The sequence below is a fragment of the Littorina saxatilis genome, linkage group LG17 (assembly GCF_037325665.1).
Source record: "Littorina saxatilis isolate snail1 linkage group LG17, US_GU_Lsax_2.0, whole genome shotgun sequence".
Taxonomy (NCBI): domain Eukaryota; kingdom Metazoa; phylum Mollusca; class Gastropoda; order Littorinimorpha; family Littorinidae; genus Littorina; species Littorina saxatilis.
The window spans coordinates 25,272,578-25,290,802 of record NC_090261.1 but is presented as its reverse complement, the minus strand read 5'-3'; the positions used below and the strand labels follow the sequence as shown (position 1 = coordinate 25,290,802).

Genomic DNA, 18,225 nt, shown 5'->3' with positions numbered 1-18,225 from the left:
TGAATAAAAGCAGGTCCATTTACTTACTAATTTACCGGTAGTAAGGATTTGCTGATGTATAACTTTAGCCGCATCAATAGATCTGTGACCATTAGTTTTTCTCTTTGTTATGTGTTCAATCATCATTTTGTGTGTGCCTACTTTTGAAATGCTACACGACAAGCAATCAATCGATCTTTTGAGGTTTAACGTCCTTGTCAACCACGAGGATTATTTCAAAGACGGTGCTTTTAGACATTTAACATGCGCCACACAATACATAAGACAGAAGTCGTACACGGCGAGACTGATTGCGTTTTACGGCACAGTCATTTTTACTGTGAAATCATTGCAACAAGTGTTCGGCACTTCAAAGTGTTTGCCTGCTGTATACAACAACATAAAAGTTAAGTAGAAGTGCAATGCCAAGGCACTGTATACCCCCAGCGAAGGACAAATCCGCTCTCCGTCTCTCTCTCTCTCTCTCTCTCTCTCTCTCTCTGTCTCTCCTCTCTCTCTCTCTCTCTCTCTCTCTCATGAACTGAGAGACCGCCGTAAACAAAGACTTCTCCGCGATACTGAGAAGAAGAAATGAATCTTTTGATACTGTTGTATTTGAACAACATATTGGCACCCAGAGTTTGTACTGCAAAAGTGATGATGTTGTGCTCATGTATGATTTCAACACATATCGTAAACGCTGGTTCTTCGATCAGTCAGACAGCATGACCAAGATTCAGAAACATGCCATGTCGCGTCTTCGGACATTGCCCCCGATCAGCAAAGATCGGTACGCTGAGTTGTACAAAGAAGAACTGGAAGAAGATCTGAGAATAGTGTCTCGCGTAGTGATGAATGGTATTGGTGTGCAGTGTGAGTCAAGGTATTCCTGACTCTGACAAATGCAGTGGACTCTCTATCGGACTTCCAGTTGCGAGAACTTTGCGCGATCGTGCATGCTTCGGTATATAGAAAGCGCTTGTATTATGTGTCACCAATCTTGTTATGGGCCGGAGGCCTAACAAATAAAATTTCCGACTCCGACTCTCTCTCTCAGTCTCGCTCTCTCACACACACATTCACACACATACACCCCCCAAGTCACACACACACACACATGCACGCACACACACACACACACACATACACACACAAACATAGGCCCTACACACAAACTCACGCACACGCACATACACTACATTCTCTCTCTCTCTCTCTCTCTCTCTCTCTCTCTCTCTCTAACACACACACACACACCCAAGTCACACACGCATACACACACACACAGACACACACACACACACACACACACACACACACACTCATTCACACACAAACTGACATAGGCCCTACACACAAACTCTCGCACATATACATTCTCTCTCTCTCTCTCTCTCTCTCTCTCTCTCTCTCTCTCTCTCTCTCTCTCTCTCTCTCTCTAAAGTGTTTGTTCTCTCATGGGTTTGCAGATGTATGGTACAACCAAGGGGTGGACAGTATTGGTGGTTTTCTAAAATGTTTCAGACAGCGATTGATAGATTGCAGATGGCAAGACTGGAACGACCATATGCAAAGCAGTGATCGATTTTCTACATACAGATTGTTTAAGACCACAAGCAGTACTGAAGCGTATATAGATATGGAAATGAACAGCTATGTGAAAAGTGCATTAACTAAATTCAGGTTCGGTGTCTCGGATCTTGCTGTACACAGGTGTAGGTATAGTGTACGGAGTGAGGAAGATTTGTTGTGTCGTCTGTGTAAATTGGCTGAAGAAAATGAAATACATTTTATGTTCTGCTGTCCTGCACTACGTGACCTAAGAGTATTATTGATAAAGCCAAAATATTATAACCATCCATGTATGTACCGATATACTTTGCTTATGTCTACTGGAAATGTCAGTCAAATATCCAAATTAGCACAATATATTTATCAGGGAATGAAAAGATTAATCACTGTGACATGATCTATGTACACATGTATTACTGTTTGATGTATACAAATTTGGGTCATTTATGAAACACAATATTTGCTATGATTATGTTGTATATGGACGCATACCCTTCAGAAGGGGCTCTGGCCTAAAACTGAATAAACTTTCGTATTCGTATTCGTATTCTCTCTCTCTCTCTCTCTCTCTCTGACATATTACTTAGTTACAGAAGTGACCACTTTCCTGTTACAATGAAACTTGAGTTTTCACATGAAAAAAAGAGTAGTAGCTTTTGGAAATTCAACTCCTCGCTTTTAAAAGAATTGAAATACGTTGAAGAGGTAAACACATTAATAAAGAGGGTAAAAGAACAATACGCAGCACTAGTCTGTGAAAGAGACAAAGTGGAAGGCATTCCAATAGAACAACTACACATGACAATATCGGACCAATTGTTTTTGGACACTTTGATCATGGAAATAAGGAAAAAAACAATGGAATATAGTTCAAAAAAGAAAAAAGAAGACAATATGAAGGAAAAGCAATTAGAGAAAGAACTATATACCTTACAAAAAACCCAATTATTACAGAAGAGGAAAAGCAAGAAATGCAAGAAATTACAGAAAAACTTACCAATTTGAGAAAAGAAGAAATGAACGGCGTATTAATTCGAAGTAAAGCAAGATGGGCAGCTGAAGGTGAAAAGGTATCAAAATACTTTTGTAATTTAGAAAAGCGTCATTTTGTAAGCAAACAAATGTTTAAATCAGAAGGGACCTCGGTTTTTCGTCTCATCCGAAAGACTAGCACTTGAACCCACCACCTAGGTAAGGAAAGGGGGGGGGGGGGGGGGAATTGCTAACGCCCTGACCCAGGGTCGAACTCGCAACCTCTCGCTTCCGAGCACAAGTGCGTTACCACTCGGCCACCCAGTCTTCGATTATGATACGCTTGCTGGTGTCTTTCGGATGAGACGATAAACCGAGGTCCCTTCGTGTACACTACATTGGGGTATGCACGTTAAAGATCCCCCGATTGACAAAAGGGTCTTTCCTGGCAAAATTGTATAGGCGTAGATAAAAATGTCCACCAAAATACCCGTGTGACCTGGAATAATAGGCCGTGAAAGGTGGATGCAGCGCCTATAGGCTGTTGATCTTCTGGCCGATGTGAATGCGTGATATATTGTGTAAAAAATTCCATCTCACATGGCATTAATAGGTAACATGCGCCTTGAGTCGCCTTGTGTGGTGAGATACGTGCGCGATATAAATCCTCGTAAATTAAATTAAATTAAAATTAAATTAAATTAAAATTAAAATGATGTGACAAACATTAGGTCAGAAAAACAAGCACTGAAAATGAATAGTGGCTGTTACTTTGTATGCAATGCACAGAAGGTCATCTTTCAAGTTCAGTGTGATTTGAATAGACTAATTCACGATGACCAAACTTGTCACGTTCATAACAGTCATATAATCTGTTCAACAACAAGGCTTCACGCAGATAAGTTGTGTTGCGATGCGTTTAAATAAAGTCGGCCTGAGTTTCCCTTGCCTTGACCTCAATAGACTTGTTTTGCACTGTTATAAACAATACATGTCAGCCACTCGTTAAAGAGTGTTTACTTTGGATATTTTTATTATTTGTCCAGTTACCTCATGGACACTGTGTAATCACCACGAGTCACACACCGTGTAGCTAATTACATTTCACCAGACAGACAGAGAGACAGACCGAGAGACAGACAGACGGACACACACACACACACACACACACACACACAGATAGACATTCGGAGAGATTGACAGATAGACACTGTCACACATGTACACACACACACACACACACACACACACACACACACACACACGCACGCACATACACACACACACACACACACACACACACAGATGCACTGCGCACGAAAATAGAGAGAGAGAGAGAGAGAGACGGGATGGGGGGGGGGGGAGAAGAGGGGGAGGGAGAGTTTAAAACCACCAGACAAAAACGTGTACTTGTTCCTTTCTTTTTATTGAAACAAAACTCAAACTGAAACCTTCCAAAGAAAATGCTGATCTTCCTGTACGTGCGTGCGTCCGTGTGCTTTTGTATGCGTGCGCGTGTGTCAATGAGCGGCGTGCGTGTGGGTGTGCGTGAGTGTGTGTGCGCGTGTGTGTGATCGTACTGGCGCACAGACTGCTTTTAAAAAAAAGAGTTCTAGACTCTTGTCCCTGTGGCTATTCCTGTTGGAACTGCTGGATAAAGTCGACCGTCTTTTTGAAAGCCTCTTTGTTCAGCTGCTGAAAATGCGCTGAAAATAAACAGCAAGCATCGGTAAGTTGCAGCTGAAAGATGACAACTTCACATGATTGTTCTCTTCAAGCGTCGGGGAATTTAAAATGCACAGCTCCCCTGAAATTGGACAATATTTTTAAGCACGCTTTGTGAATGGACTAAAGGAGAGGTCCGGGAAATAATTAGATTTTGGTGGAAATTAAGCTTACATAGAAAAGAAGTCTTTGCACAATAAACATTGATAACACTTTATCCGACACATCCAAATTTTACTCTGAGCAGCTGAGTAAGGACAATTTAGCCAAACGTTCTGTACACTGGAATCTGTACGTACGCAGGCATGAAAACTGAAAAAAAAAATACTGAAAAAAAAATTCGAAGGCGCGTAGCGCCAAGTTTCGCAGGCGCGAAGCGCCAAGACTTCTAGGGGGGTCCGGGGGCATGCCCCCCCGGAATTTGTTTTTTTCAAGGGTGCAATTTGGTGCAATCTGGGGCTATCTGAGCCTTAAAATTGGATTCAAACATGGCCCCAAAATACATACAAAATGAAGCAATCTGGTGCTCATTTGAGAGCAAATCTACTTCTTTTTCAGGCATTAAAAAGGGATTACAACAAGCTGGTATTGTCATGAAATATATATATATATAATTTTATATCACTTTCAGACTACTAGGGGGGGGGGGGGGGTCCAGGGGCATGCTGCCCCGGGAAAAAAAATGTCAGTGGGTGCAAAATAAAGCAATCTGTTTCAGTGCAAATCTACTTCTTTTTCAGTCATTAAAAAGGGATTACAAGATGGTATTTTCATGGAATAAATTTATATTGATAAGTAACAATGTCCAACTCAAAAACAGACAAAAATGATCCGCGACACTACCTTGACTGAAGCTGAGTTCCTTCGTGCAAACGGTACACAGCACGACGCCTTCCTTTGTCGTTGTCTTGATCTCAGCGCCCAAACGCACATCATTGACGATTTCTTCAAGCCATGCCCAACGGAATTTGTTACGCAAGTCTTCGTCATTTCCCTTTTTCTTTTTTTTCTTTGATGACACAGAATCGGTGTTACTTTCCGCGTTAGCCGCCAATTTGATTTGAACAACGGAAGTTGTTTCGGCAAAAAAACCATATGTTTTTATTACCGAAAACTTCTAAAACAATTTTATTTTTTTGCGCTCGATTGGAAAAATACGGAAAATAAAAAAATACGGATTATTTTTTTCAAAAATACGGAAAATACGGAGAATTTTCATGCCTGGTACGAAACCGCTAGATGCAGCATTCAAGACAAAGTCAAAATGAAATGATCAGAGAGAGTCAGACGGTGTAATACCCTAATTTTATTTCAGATCGCCGAAAACGTTGTCGTCATTTCGGCAGAGCTGCCACATTTATTTACAATGTAGGAAAGATGACATCAAAGTACTTTCCTAAACTTTCAAAACTTACCAAAACTCGTATGGCAATTTCGGAAAATTTGCTCAAGAAAATGAATCCCATTGACATCCAATGAGAGTACAAAAACACCATATGCTGTCCCCAAGTCAGAATACCACTCTATCAAGTTCAATGTGACTAACTGAGTTGTCCCTGATAAGATGGAGAGGTTACGCTCCGTGTCTCAGTGGGTGGGTCTCTTACCTGGCATTTGATAGAACATGTGGGGCGCTCCTTTCACTACCAGCACATCTGTCGGAACACCGGCATCTTTCAGCTTCTTGCTGTACGCTTCAAGAAGAAATGAAATGCAAGTTTAGCAATGAAATATAGTCTTTGAACATTATTTTGCAAGAGGTGTTGATTAGTACATTTCCTTTGTAACATTATCTTTTATTGTGAAAAGGTGACTGTCAAAGTAAAGTGCTTAAAATGCCTAAAGAAAACAAGATCGAGCCAAAGACATTGTTCTTTTAACACAGAAGTACATTCCATCATCATCATCATCACCATCATCATCATCATCATCATCATCATCATCATCATCATCATCAGCAGCAGCAGCAGCAGCAGCAGCAGCAGCAGCAGCAGCAGCAGCAGCATCATTATCGTACCTAATCCATCATCCCTAAGGGGATCTAGTTGAGCCAGGATGCAGAGAGCGGGAGGCAAGCCGGTGAAAGAAGGACGGTGGTATGGTGATACCACAGGGTCTGTCTTCTGTCCCTCGTTGGCTAAAAAATGACCCATGAACCTGAAAGAACAAACAAAATAATTCTACTGTGACACGTTTTATTTTGCAAATGATCCACGAAGTGGACTTCCGTTTGTTTCGCAGACACAACATTCTACTCACCCCCACCACATCTGAAATCGTTTGCAGGCACACCAACAATTCTGCTGAAATTGACCCAATGATAATCTTAATTCATCTAAGCCTAGTGAATGTTAACACATCACCATTTCAGTGTGTCCTGAATAGATTAGTGATCTATGAAGACGTGCATTAATGTGTAGCCATTAAGTTATCCAGTTAAGTTTCTGTTTCTGTCTGCCTGCATGCCTGCCTGCCTGCCTGCCTGCCTTGCCTGTCTGCCAACCTGTGTGTATGTAAGTCTGTATGACAGTCGGTGGGGCTGTGAGAGCAAAGAGGAGTGGTTGAGAAGAGTGTGCAGACGCTCACCATTTCATTTTGGCATTGTTGAACCCCGGAGTGTCTTCAAATTCTTTCGCAGACTTGGAGGACAGGGTCAGGTCTGTCAAGGGGTACACCAGAATCTGTATCAACCAAACGCCACGCATCTTAACTTGCTCAGCTGTCTCAATAACACGTTTAAAAAATCTGTCTAAAAATCTGTCTAAAAATCTGTCGCCTTAATTAGTTTCCTCCGAAGCGTACCTATGTAAACTTGGTTCAAAAAATAAGTTGTTGTCATTTATTTTAAGAATGTGTATGCCTCACGTTAAAAAAAAAAAGTAAAACAAATAGTTTTTGAGACCACAACACTCACCTGGAATGTCAGATCAGTGACGTCATGAGTGATGCTGGCTGCAAGGTGTCCCCCACAGCTGTCCCCTCCCACCCCCACACTGCTGTCAGCGTGGCCCCCTGAAAATGTTTGGATGAATAACTTGAAAGGTGTGGCTATTCATTGCAGTTCATGCCGTCATGTGACAGGTTTGGTTTATTCACTGCACAGTTCTGCACAACACAACAGCAAATGTCCCGCCAGCTACAATATTTTGTCACCAGACAGATGACCTACTGTTTATTTGCGCACAGCAAAATTCCATTTCATAGGAAAACATGAAACATGTATACAGAAGAAAGAAAGAAAGAAAGAAATAAGCCTAGTCCCAAGGCAGCTTGCTGTACGTTCCCAAGGAGCTTAATGAACAAAATCTAATAGATTATAAAGTGTACATGCTATTCTTACCTGACCTGAACTAACCTGACCTAAACTTAACTAACCTAATCTTAATTTCTTCTTCTTCAGCGTTCCAGAATTTTTCTGATTACGTGTGAGCTCGTTTGCCCATTTGGGTTCCCCAAACTATACTCTGAGAGCATAGTCAGCTTTCGTTGAGTAGGCATGCTGGGTATTTTCGTGTTTCCATAACCCATCGAACTCCGACATGCCTTACAGGATCTTTTCCGTGCGCACTTGGTCTTGTGCTTGTGTGTACACACGAAGGGAGTTAAGTCACTAGCAGGTCTGCACATAAGTTGACCTGGGAGATCGGAAAAATCTCCACTCTTAACCCACCAGGCGGCAGGGACCGGGATACGAACTCACGACCTCCCGATTAGGAGGCCGACGTCTTACCACCACGCCACTGCGCCCATCTTACATTAAATACAAATCAATATCATTCACTAAAAATATCACTTTACTAATACTGCACTTTTTCCTTCGCACTTACCGAGCAGGACCTTGTTGCGCAAAACCCATCTGGAGACGTCACGGCAGTCGTCAAAAGCGGCGGGGGCCTTGTGTTCAGGGGCCAGTCTGTAGTCCACGTTTACCACAATGCACCGCGCGCGTCTGGAAAGCGAGTGCAAAAGGGTGAAAACAAGGATTCAAAAGGTTACGAAACACAAGGCATACCTTACACGCTGATCTGAACTGTGACTGTGACGCAGAAACGTAGGGTATTCATTGTCTTGTTCACATTCATTTAAATAATTACTGCATTTGCAGAGCATTTTAAAGTAACTCAGTGTAGGTTCGTCTACGTTACAGAAGAACGAATGTCCCTTGGATTTCCTAAAGTCAGATTTGCCAGAAAAGTTTTCCAACGTCACATCTTGGATTGAATGTGTCTAATTAGCAGTGTAGTACATGCAAAACAATGTTCTTCCTAGCTTAGCTGTCAACATGTATCAGAAAGCTGAGCGTCAGAGTCATAGGGTAATAATTTTGGTCAAGCGTATTTTGCCAACAACAGCAGAGCATGTGAGATCCAATAGGATGGCATACAAAAATGATGCCCTGTGTGGAATGAAAGCTGTCAAGTCCTTCGACATGAGTTGTTCACTGATGTCAATAGCTAAGCATCCACCTGGCTAGGATCTTGAGCATGGTGGAGTGTGTGTTTCTGCTGCATATCACAAGTCCTCCGCCATGGAAGTAGATCCAAATGGCCGGTACGCTGCTCAGGTCCTTAGGTTTGTACACGGACACTGGAACTCCCTCTAGAAAGAAAAAAGAAAAGGAGAAAAAAAATTCCGTCAGAGCGCATGGGTATCAGACTGTCAACAACTGATTTTTACATTTAGTCAAGTTTTGACTGAATGTTTTAACATTGACCAGGAATCGAGGCATGGGTGGTGGTGTATGTGTGTGTCTGTGTGTATGTGTATGTGCAGAGCGATTACAAGGAAAACGACTGGACTGTTTTTGTGAAACTGTACAAACAAATTATGCCAGATAATACTCCCAGACGTGTTTTTTTTCTTTTTCGATAATTGTCTTTGATGACGTCATATCCGACTTTAAGTTGAAGATGAGAAGGTGAGGCGGCACTGTAACGACCTCATTTTTCGACCAAATTGTTTGACCACTATCGCCATCATCGTCACCAGCAGCAGTACCACAACCACAAACACTACAACAACCATGCATCACCAACTCCTTTATCGGCATCATGTGTCAAAACCTCACCTTCGTTGCCAGATTGTGACGGCACAATGAACTGTCTCTCGGAACCCTCGAAGTCAGGAAGACCCCCGATCACCTCGCTGACTCTCAGGAACTGTGCCCTCACCTCTTCAGGCGTCAGCGAGCCGTCCTCAAAAGGCTTGGTCCCAAGCTCATCTAGCTTGGTGAAGCAGGACAGAGTCTCCTCGTGGATCTCGTACCGTTTGCCCGCCTCGCCCCAAGCCTCCAAGTCCCCCATGCTTGAATTTTAAGGGTGGGTGGTAGAGAGAAAAGTCCTGCCAGAAGATACGGCTGAGCTGCAGTTTTGAGGATCTTGCCAATCTATATAGAAGAACAGAAAAGATAGGTGTTTTTCTTCTTCCCAAAGTGAGGTTGTTGACTTGCAGTTGTCAGTGTGACTTTTGTTTGTGCGTGTGGTAGATAACTTGGACGGATAAATGTTCTTCGAGAAGACACGGCTGGTCAGAAGTTTCTATGAGGACAGCATCTGTTGTACTGTAGTTGGTTTGCTGATCGTGGAGACCCAAGACGACATATATGTTTTTGTCTTTTTTGACTGCGGTCTCCAGCCTCTAAAAGAAATAAAACCAGACTGACGAGTTTGTCTGCAGAATCTTACGAACCTGTGGTGTTACAGGCGGTTTTTACATTTAGTCAAGTTATGACTAAATGTTTTAACATCGAGGGGGAAAGCGAGACGAGGGTCGTGGTGTATGTGTGTGTGTATGTGTGTGTGTATGTGTGTGTGTGTGCGTGCGTGTAGAGCGATTCAGACCATACTACTGGACCGATCTTTATGAAATTTGACATGAAAGTTCCTGGGTATGATATCCCCATACGTTTTTTTCATTTTTTTGATAAATGTCTTTGATGACGTCATATCCGGCTTTTCGTGAAAGTTGAGGCGGCACTGTCACGCCCTCATTTTTCAACCAAATTGGTTGAAATTTTGGTCAAATATTGTTCGACAAAGCCCGGACTTCGGTGTTGCATTTCAGCGTGGTGGCTTAAAAATTAATTAATGACTTTGGTCATTAAAAATCTGAAAATTGTAAAAAAAATATTTTTTTTATAAAACGATCCAAATTTACGTTCATCTTATTCTCCATCATTTGCTGATTCCAAAAACATATAAATATGTTATATATGGATTAAAAACAAGCTCTGAAAATTAAATATATAAAAATTATTATCAAAATTTTTTTTCGAAATCAATTTAAAAACACTTTCGTCTTATTCCTTGTCGGTTCCTGATTCCAAAAACATATAGATATGATATGTTTGGATTAAAAACACGCTCAGAAAGTTAAAACGAAGAGAGGTACAGAAAAGCGTGCTATCCTTCTCAGCGCAACGAATACCCCGCTCTTCTTGTCAATTCCACTGGCACTGCCTTTGCCACGGGCTTTGGAGTGACGATGCTACGAGTATACGGTCTTGCTGCGTTGCGTTGCGTTCAGTTTCATTCTGTGAGTTCGACAGCTACTTGACTAAATGTTGTATTTTCGCCTTACGCGACTTGTTAAGTTTCGGAGAACCCGGACAGCTCGTTCTTTCGATTTTCTAATGCGGTGGTTGTATCGATGCGAGTCCTGTGCGAGCATAACAGTATTTTTTCTTTGTTTTGAAATTGTGCATGAGATTTAACGGTTAGCTTTTATGCAAAACAGTCCATCTTTCGAGGCAAGGAATTTTGCAATGACGGCAATAAAGATAAAGTATGTGAGACACGTTGACACGAGCCGTCCTGTAATGTAATCGTTCAGGTCTCCGGCGTTAAAAGCTACTGCCAAACTGTATTCCAAATGTACCTAATGTATAAACATCCTTCAGTCGGGCCATGCACACACAGAGATCGAAACTAAACGACAGGACAAACAAACAGACAGACAGACAGACAGACAGACAGACAGACAGACAGGCAGAAAGACACAGACAGACAGACAGACAGACAGACAGACAGACAAACAAACAAACAAACGAACGAACGAACTTAAAACCTCTAGCCTCACTTGTCATCAGCGTAAACACAATAAGATCTTTTTCCACTCACTGATCAAGTTTCACCGTAACGTTTATCACAATGTGTGAACTCCGAATTGAGCACACGTATTGTGCCTTCCTGGGTCAAAGTCACATTGAGGACATTAGATAACAGCGAATGAGTTAACAAACAAAAACCACCAACAACAATAGGCGACTTGCCCTATCGGTCAGCTCCGCGAAGTCACTCGATAAATCTGCGTTAGGCCTGGCGCTCACCTATGTAACGCCAGCAGGACAGACGACGCACTGCAGATTATAGAGGTGATTCTTTTTTTTTCCCAGCCCGCTACACGTTGCGTGAAAAGAAAACAGGCCAAGTACTCGTCATAATCCCTATTGCAGCATGCAGCGCCGCTGACTCTGCGCAGGTATATTTTGCCCCTTATACCTTGCGTGGCCTGACTGACTGACGGGGTTTAAAGATCTCTCAGATAGCTAGGACCTATTTGGGACATGATAATTTATGTTTATACGCTGTTAGCCTTGCAAGATCTGCCTCAAAATGCGGGCATGTTCATCGCCTGTGGCTTTGGTGGTGTAGCGAGAATGAAGTGGTCGATGAGGTGTATCCTTGGCGGATGATGACATAATTCAGTTTTACTGCAGTAAAAAAGTGTTACTGTTTTACTGCAGTAAAACTAAATAATGTCATCATCCGCCCCAACAGTCGGTTTTACTACAGTAAAACTGAATATCGTCATCATCCGCCCGGGCAGCTGATTTTACTGCAGTAACACTTTTTACGACTGCAGTGAAACTAAAATGAAGATTACTGCAGTAAAACACGAACCCAGTTTTACTGCAGTAAAAAGTGTTACTGCAGTAAAATCAGCTGCCCGGGCGGATGATGACAGTATTCAGTAAAAAATTTACTGCACGAAAACTGAATAATGTCATCATCCGCCCAAGCAGCCGTTTTTACTGCAGTATTCTTCATATAAGTTTTACTGCAGTAAAACGTTTTGCTTGTTGTACGATTGAAATGCGTGTGTTCCCCCTCTTTTAGTAACGGTCGTAGACGAGTCCAAGATTACCCAGAACTGTCCTTGGCGGCTAAACCAGAAGAAATCATTAGTAGGGGGAATAGGAAGCGAACGGGGCCTTGACGGTTCTGATTCTGGTTATGGTTTTACTGCAGTAAAACTCATTTCAGTTTTACTGCAGTAAAACCGAATAATGTCATCGTTTACTGCAGTAAAACTCATTTCAGTTTTAAAACTGGGTTCGTGTTTTACTGCTGTAATCTTCATTTAAGTTTTACTGCAGTAAAACTTTTTACTGCAGTAAAAATGCCTGCTGGGGCGGATGATGACATTATTCAGTTTTACTGCAGTAATATTAGTTTTACTGCAGTAAATAAAACTTTTTACTGCAGTAAAACTGAATAATGTCATCATCCGCCAAGGATAGAGGTGGCCCCATTTACGCATCCAAATACTGTCAAAATGTTGATTCACGTTTAATGCAAGTTATGAATTGAAAATAACATTAACGTGAACGTGTATATCTTATCGTTTTGTTCGGTTTATTTAAACAGAGAACACCAGCGCTAGTGAAGCGATGGCTGAATTCTCTTCGACGTCAAGAGAGAGAGAGAGACTCAGACTCAGGCCTTTATTACAAAAGGACAAAGGTTTTAGGCAAAGCCTATTCTTCCAACCTGTCCTTTATACAACACATAAAGACAGACGCACATGAAAAATATAAATTCAATCATAATTATAAAATACAGAAGTACATTGTATGGAATGCAACACAATGTGCATTTAAGGAATTACATAAGGAGAACTTAAAAATTACAAAATTACATTGACATAGTTATACCTTTCATTTGGGAATAAAGTTGCTCCGATCAGCTACACATCCGTTAACACTAGCACAAAATGTTTAACAAAATAACAATCGAACAAGACATTTCATTCACGAATGATGTGTGAACGTGACTGTCTCTTAAACATTTTCACTGAAGTTGCATTTCTTATCTGTTGGGGGAAGGAGTTCCAGAAAAACGCTCCCGAGAAGGCTAAGCTCGATTTGTAGAGGTCTATGCGAGGTATAGGAGGGATGATTTTTTGGGACCCATATCTTTTTGTGGCATGTTTGAAATGTGATTGCAAATATTTCGGACAGTCGTCATTTAGAATTTTATACATGAACACAGCCTTGTTTAACGTCAACTGATCTTTCAAGGGGAGGAAATTCAGGAGCTTTAGTTTATCATCCGTGGACCTATTCAAATCATGCAGAATAAGTTTTGCTGCTCGACGATGCAGGGAATTGAGTCTTTTTAAATGAATATCCCTGCAGTTATCCCAAAGTGTCGATGCGAAGTTTATATGAGGCATTATGTGGGCGTAATAGAACATTTTGAGTGCTGCAGAATCTGCGTAATGCCTTAATTTTGATAACAGGTACAAATTTGTTGATACTAGTTTGCAAATATTACTCAAATGAGTTTGCCATTTCAACTCTTGATCAATGGTAACACCCAATAATCTATGTTCCCTAACTTGCCGCACTTGAGTTGAACCAACTGACAGTTGTAATTGTAAAGGACTTAATTGGTGTTTTTGTCTCGAGGTTATCACCATACTCTTTGTTTTAATCGGATGAATGATCATTGCATTAGAAACGCACCACTCAGTGATTTCATCCACACTTGTTTGAAGAGAAGAGTTGACGGATTCCAAAGATTTTTGACTGGTGTGAACAGAAGAGTCATCCGCGAAGAACTCACATCTAACTTTTTCATCGGACACATGAAGGGGTAAATCATTTATATAAATACAGAACAAGATAGGTCCTAATACAGACCCTTGAGGGACACCACTCCTGACAAACTTGTTTGACGAAGTTTTACAGTTAATGGATACATACTGTGTCCGTTTTGAAAGATACGATTCAAAAAAGGCACAGGCGGAGTCGTCTTTTAAATAGCACTTTAATTTCTTTAGTAGAAGTGAGTGATCTACTAGGTCAAAGGCTTTCTTAAAGTCCAAAAACAACGCTCCCGTTATTTCTGCTTTGTTTATTGCTGACAGCCAAGTCTCGCATAAAGAGCTTAAGGCGGTGTGGCAGGAATGCTTAGAGCGGAATCCAGACTGAAAAGGATGAAACAGATTCATTTGTTCCATATATGCCAGTATGTGTTTTTGTATGCGCTTTTCTAAGGGTTTAGAAAGAACAGGTAAGAGGGAAATAGGTCTAAAGTTGTTTGGGTCTGTAAGATCCTTATACCTTTGCACACTTTAAAATAGAAGGGAACACGTTTTGTTGTATGCTTAGGTTATAAACATAAGTTAGGGAATCGACAATGTAAGGTAAAGCAAGTTTTAGCAACTTGACTGGAATCTTGTCTGGACCCAGTGACTTCTTATTCGCCATTTGTTCTACCAGTTTTCCTACCTCGTGCACTGAGATTGGAGGAATAGAAAACGTGTCAGTTTGAGTCAACTTTTGTCCACAGAATGTTTTTAATTTTTCAAAACAATCATCCGTATCAAGGGAATCATTCTGATTGAGACAAGATTTTAGGTTGTCTGCTAGCGAAATGAAGTGTTTGTTAAAATCATTTGGAGATATTTGTGAATAAGAATTGGTTGATCCCTTCCTAGATTTATCAAGAATTTAATTCACTGCTCGCCAGATTGTAGCTGTATCCTTTTTTTTCAGAAATCAGTTTATTAAAATATTCTGCCTTTGCTTGTCTCACTGTGTCCAAAACTTTATTTTTTTGCAGTTTATACTCTGTTTTCATGTTGCGCTCTTCAAAATAATCACGCATCGCCATAGCCTCGATAATGTCTGAGGTTAACCAAGGGGGGAGCTGGGGATGTTTCACTCTATGCTGACGTAGTGGTGCGTGTTTATCAATTATTGAACACAAAATATGATGAAAAATATTGCAAGCGCCCTCTGCGTCACTGCAATTGAATACGCTATAAAATGGGGCTTGGTTAAGGTCAAAGAAAAAGACATATTCATCAAAATACTTGAAACTTCTGTATTCGATTGTTGTGTGGCCTTTATGACGTGATTTTGGCAATCTAAGAGAAATCGAGCAAAAAACAGAATGATGGTCACTAAAACTGGAATGCACTACCTGCGCATTTGCAACGATATTCTTACTATCAGTGTAAATATGATCAATCGGGGTTGATGAAGTATTTGTTTCTCTTGTAGGGGTTTTAACCAGCTGATGAAGACCAAACGGAGCAGTGGTTGAGCTCCACGTTGTTTGAGGCCTGAGTAGGTTAATGTTAAAATCGCCAAGCAATACAACATTCTCGTCACGAGCCTTCACTCTGTCCATCATAGAAACAAAATCATCAATCCACCTTGACGTTTCAGCAGGGTTACGATACACATAGCCAATAAGCAAGGGAGAGGATTTGTCATGTTTTAGTTCCAACCACATACATTCAACATTTTCATCTTCAAGATCAGTTCTACGTTTGACAATCCCAGCAATGGACTGATGAACATAAAGAGCGATGCCTGTTTGGCCTACTCGTGCATTGTCCCGTCGTAAAACCGAATAATTCGGAATGTTAACAAGGCTGTCTGAGATACGCGAATCTGGACGCGTTTCACTTACACCGAAGAGCTGTACCAGCTCTGGTTGCTGGTTTAGCAATACACAGACATCATGTACTTTGTTGATTAAATGATAAATATTTACATGCCCTATACGGAGAACAGTGTTTGATGTTGTTGACATTAGGACGAAGTGCAATATTGTAACAAACAGCAGTAAATAATAAAGCAAGCAAAATCCGGAAATATGAGTATCCGGAGCAGTCGAAGATAACAGTTCTAGTATATCATAAACGCACAAGGATTTCTCCAAGTAAATGTCAAGATTCCCACAACACAAAGCGAGCGCTGACAATGCACATTCAGACACACAAGCTTTCTCTTTAGGCCTACACGACAAAACGTCACACGATTCGGATTAAGTGGCCCATTCACCACTTACACTCCCGGGATGAATCAGAGTAATTATAGTTGCTATTTAGAACAGGATGATACAGGATGAAATAGCAGCACACAAAGGTATGCAATCAGAAATAAAGAAACAATTTGTTGGTTAAAAATGAAGGGTGACCGAACAAAAGGTAAAGCAAATCCCACAACAAACAACGGGATACTAGATAATATAAGCTTAAATGCAAGATGAACAAAATGTTCACAGAGAACAGGGAGACACAAGGTTAAAAGCAGTTAATGCTGAACAGCCCTGGTGAAATTCAGTTGAGGCTGAACAGTTCACAAACTCGGCCCAAAGCCAGTAGTTCATGCAAATATTTAGCTCACCGTCAAAGTTAATGTTGTAAAAGGTTCTTAACACAAGTCTTGCACAGAGAAGTAGAATCTCAATTATGCATCACGTGTTCAGACTATAATATCGTCGAAACACCAGCCGCTTTCCATGCGGATGAAAATAAGCCAATGGATTCAGGGCACGACACACACAATGCCGTCCCTATAGCGTGACCGACCTGAGGCACTTATAAGAAACGAGCACGTCCAAGCATAGCGTCCGGTTTGAAAGACAGTGAAAAGAAAGCACGCTCCAGTTATTTGTGACAATGGGAGGTGACAATGGACTGGATTTTCCAAAACTCCAAACTAAACTTAAAGGCAGAGTAAGCCTCCCGTAAACCATCACAGATACGGTCAGGCTTTTACACACAGTACAAACACCCTTTCATTTAAACACTCACCAATTGAGAACATCCTAGGTGCCCTCCGTAAAGAGCGAACAATTTTCAAAGAATTTATTTTTGCGTGGTTTATCTTACCCCTGAGCCATCGTGAACCCGTGTGATCCAGTTTTCCCTTTTCACAATGCAGTCGTCATAGTTAGTCATTTGAATGCGACTCGACGTGAGCTTATCTACAATAGCACGTTTTTTTATGCACGAAACAACGGCTGTGGTTCACAAGAACTCTAGCGATGGCTTTTGACTGTTGAGAGGAACGGCGATTTGCACTGATAAACCGGCCGTTTGTCTGCTACGACCCTTGCGTGACCCTGCTTCCGGGCTTTTCTTTTTTTAAACTTTCACAACTTCGAATTGTTCTGATCTTGTCTTGATGAAAAACGAATTCTTTTATGATTAAAGAATGTTTGTGTAACAAGCTGTCAATTTATTATTTAGATTTTAAAAGTTAGGTCTAGCGCAAAAACGAGGCGCCGTTGTTGTTAACGGAACAAGTCTACGAAAATAAATTCTTGGAAAATGTCTCACGCTCGACAGAAAGCAGCCAGGATGTTCCCGTTCGGTGAGCGTTCAAATGGAAGTATGCTTGTACTGTATTTAGACGCTCGGGGAGCTCTGTGATGGTTTACGGGAGGCTTACTGTGCCTTTAACAAAACTCATCGAAAAACATGTTCCATGTGCACTTTAGCTGAGTTTATTTTAGCATTTTCAGAACTTACCTCGGCAACTTCGTCCATGTTTACAATCGACACCGGATATGACATCCCCCTGATTTCTAAAGGCCAAGAAGAGCGGGGTAGTAGTTGCGCTGAGAAGGATAGCACGCTTTTCTGTACCTCTCTTCGTTCCTAAATGCTTGAGGCCGCTACCTCTTAATAGAGAGACAGAGCGGAGAGAGAGCTAGTTGGCGGTCCAGGATAAATGGTCTATGGTCCAAGTCAGGTCACGAATTTAGCTGTAGAACACAGTTAACAAAGTTTGAAAATTCCTCAACATGATGAAGGCCGCGCGATTATGCTCACACACTATGCGGCAGGGCTGGCACACAGTTGTAGATCTATCCTTAAAGACACAGTCCACCTTTTCTCTTCTCACGGGTTTTGCTAAAAAGCAAAAACAAAAGGGGTTTTAAACGTAGG

General features: G+C 41.3%; 1 protein-coding gene across 5 annotated transcripts; it reads right to left on the bottom strand.

Moving 5' to 3' along the window:
- Nucleotides 1–3,932: 3,932 nt before the first annotated feature.
- LOC138952482 (uncharacterized) lies at nt 3,933–16,694 on the bottom strand. Of its 5 annotated transcripts, none has more exons than XM_070324165.1 (9): nt 16,676–16,694; nt 9,317–9,634; nt 8,715–8,847; nt 8,076–8,197; nt 7,163–7,260; nt 6,835–6,929; nt 6,266–6,405; nt 5,856–5,942; nt 3,933–4,229 (listed from the first exon to the last, which is right to left on the bottom strand). In XM_070324165.1, exons 2-9 carry the CDS (start codon nt 9,549–9,551, stop codon nt 4,156–4,158), a joined length of 984 nt encoding a protein of 327 aa, XP_070180266.1. In that variant the 5' UTR covers nt 9,552–9,634; nt 16,676–16,694; the 3' UTR covers nt 3,933–4,155. The 5 variants fall into 5 exon arrangements, with proteins under 5 accessions (XP_070180266.1, XP_070180264.1, XP_070180265.1 ...); XM_070324163.1 differs by lacking the exon at nt 16,676–16,694 and adding an exon at nt 11,748–11,793; XM_070324164.1 differs by lacking the exon at nt 16,676–16,694 and adding an exon at nt 11,576–11,705.
- Nucleotides 16,695–18,225: the final 1,531 nt, after the last annotated feature.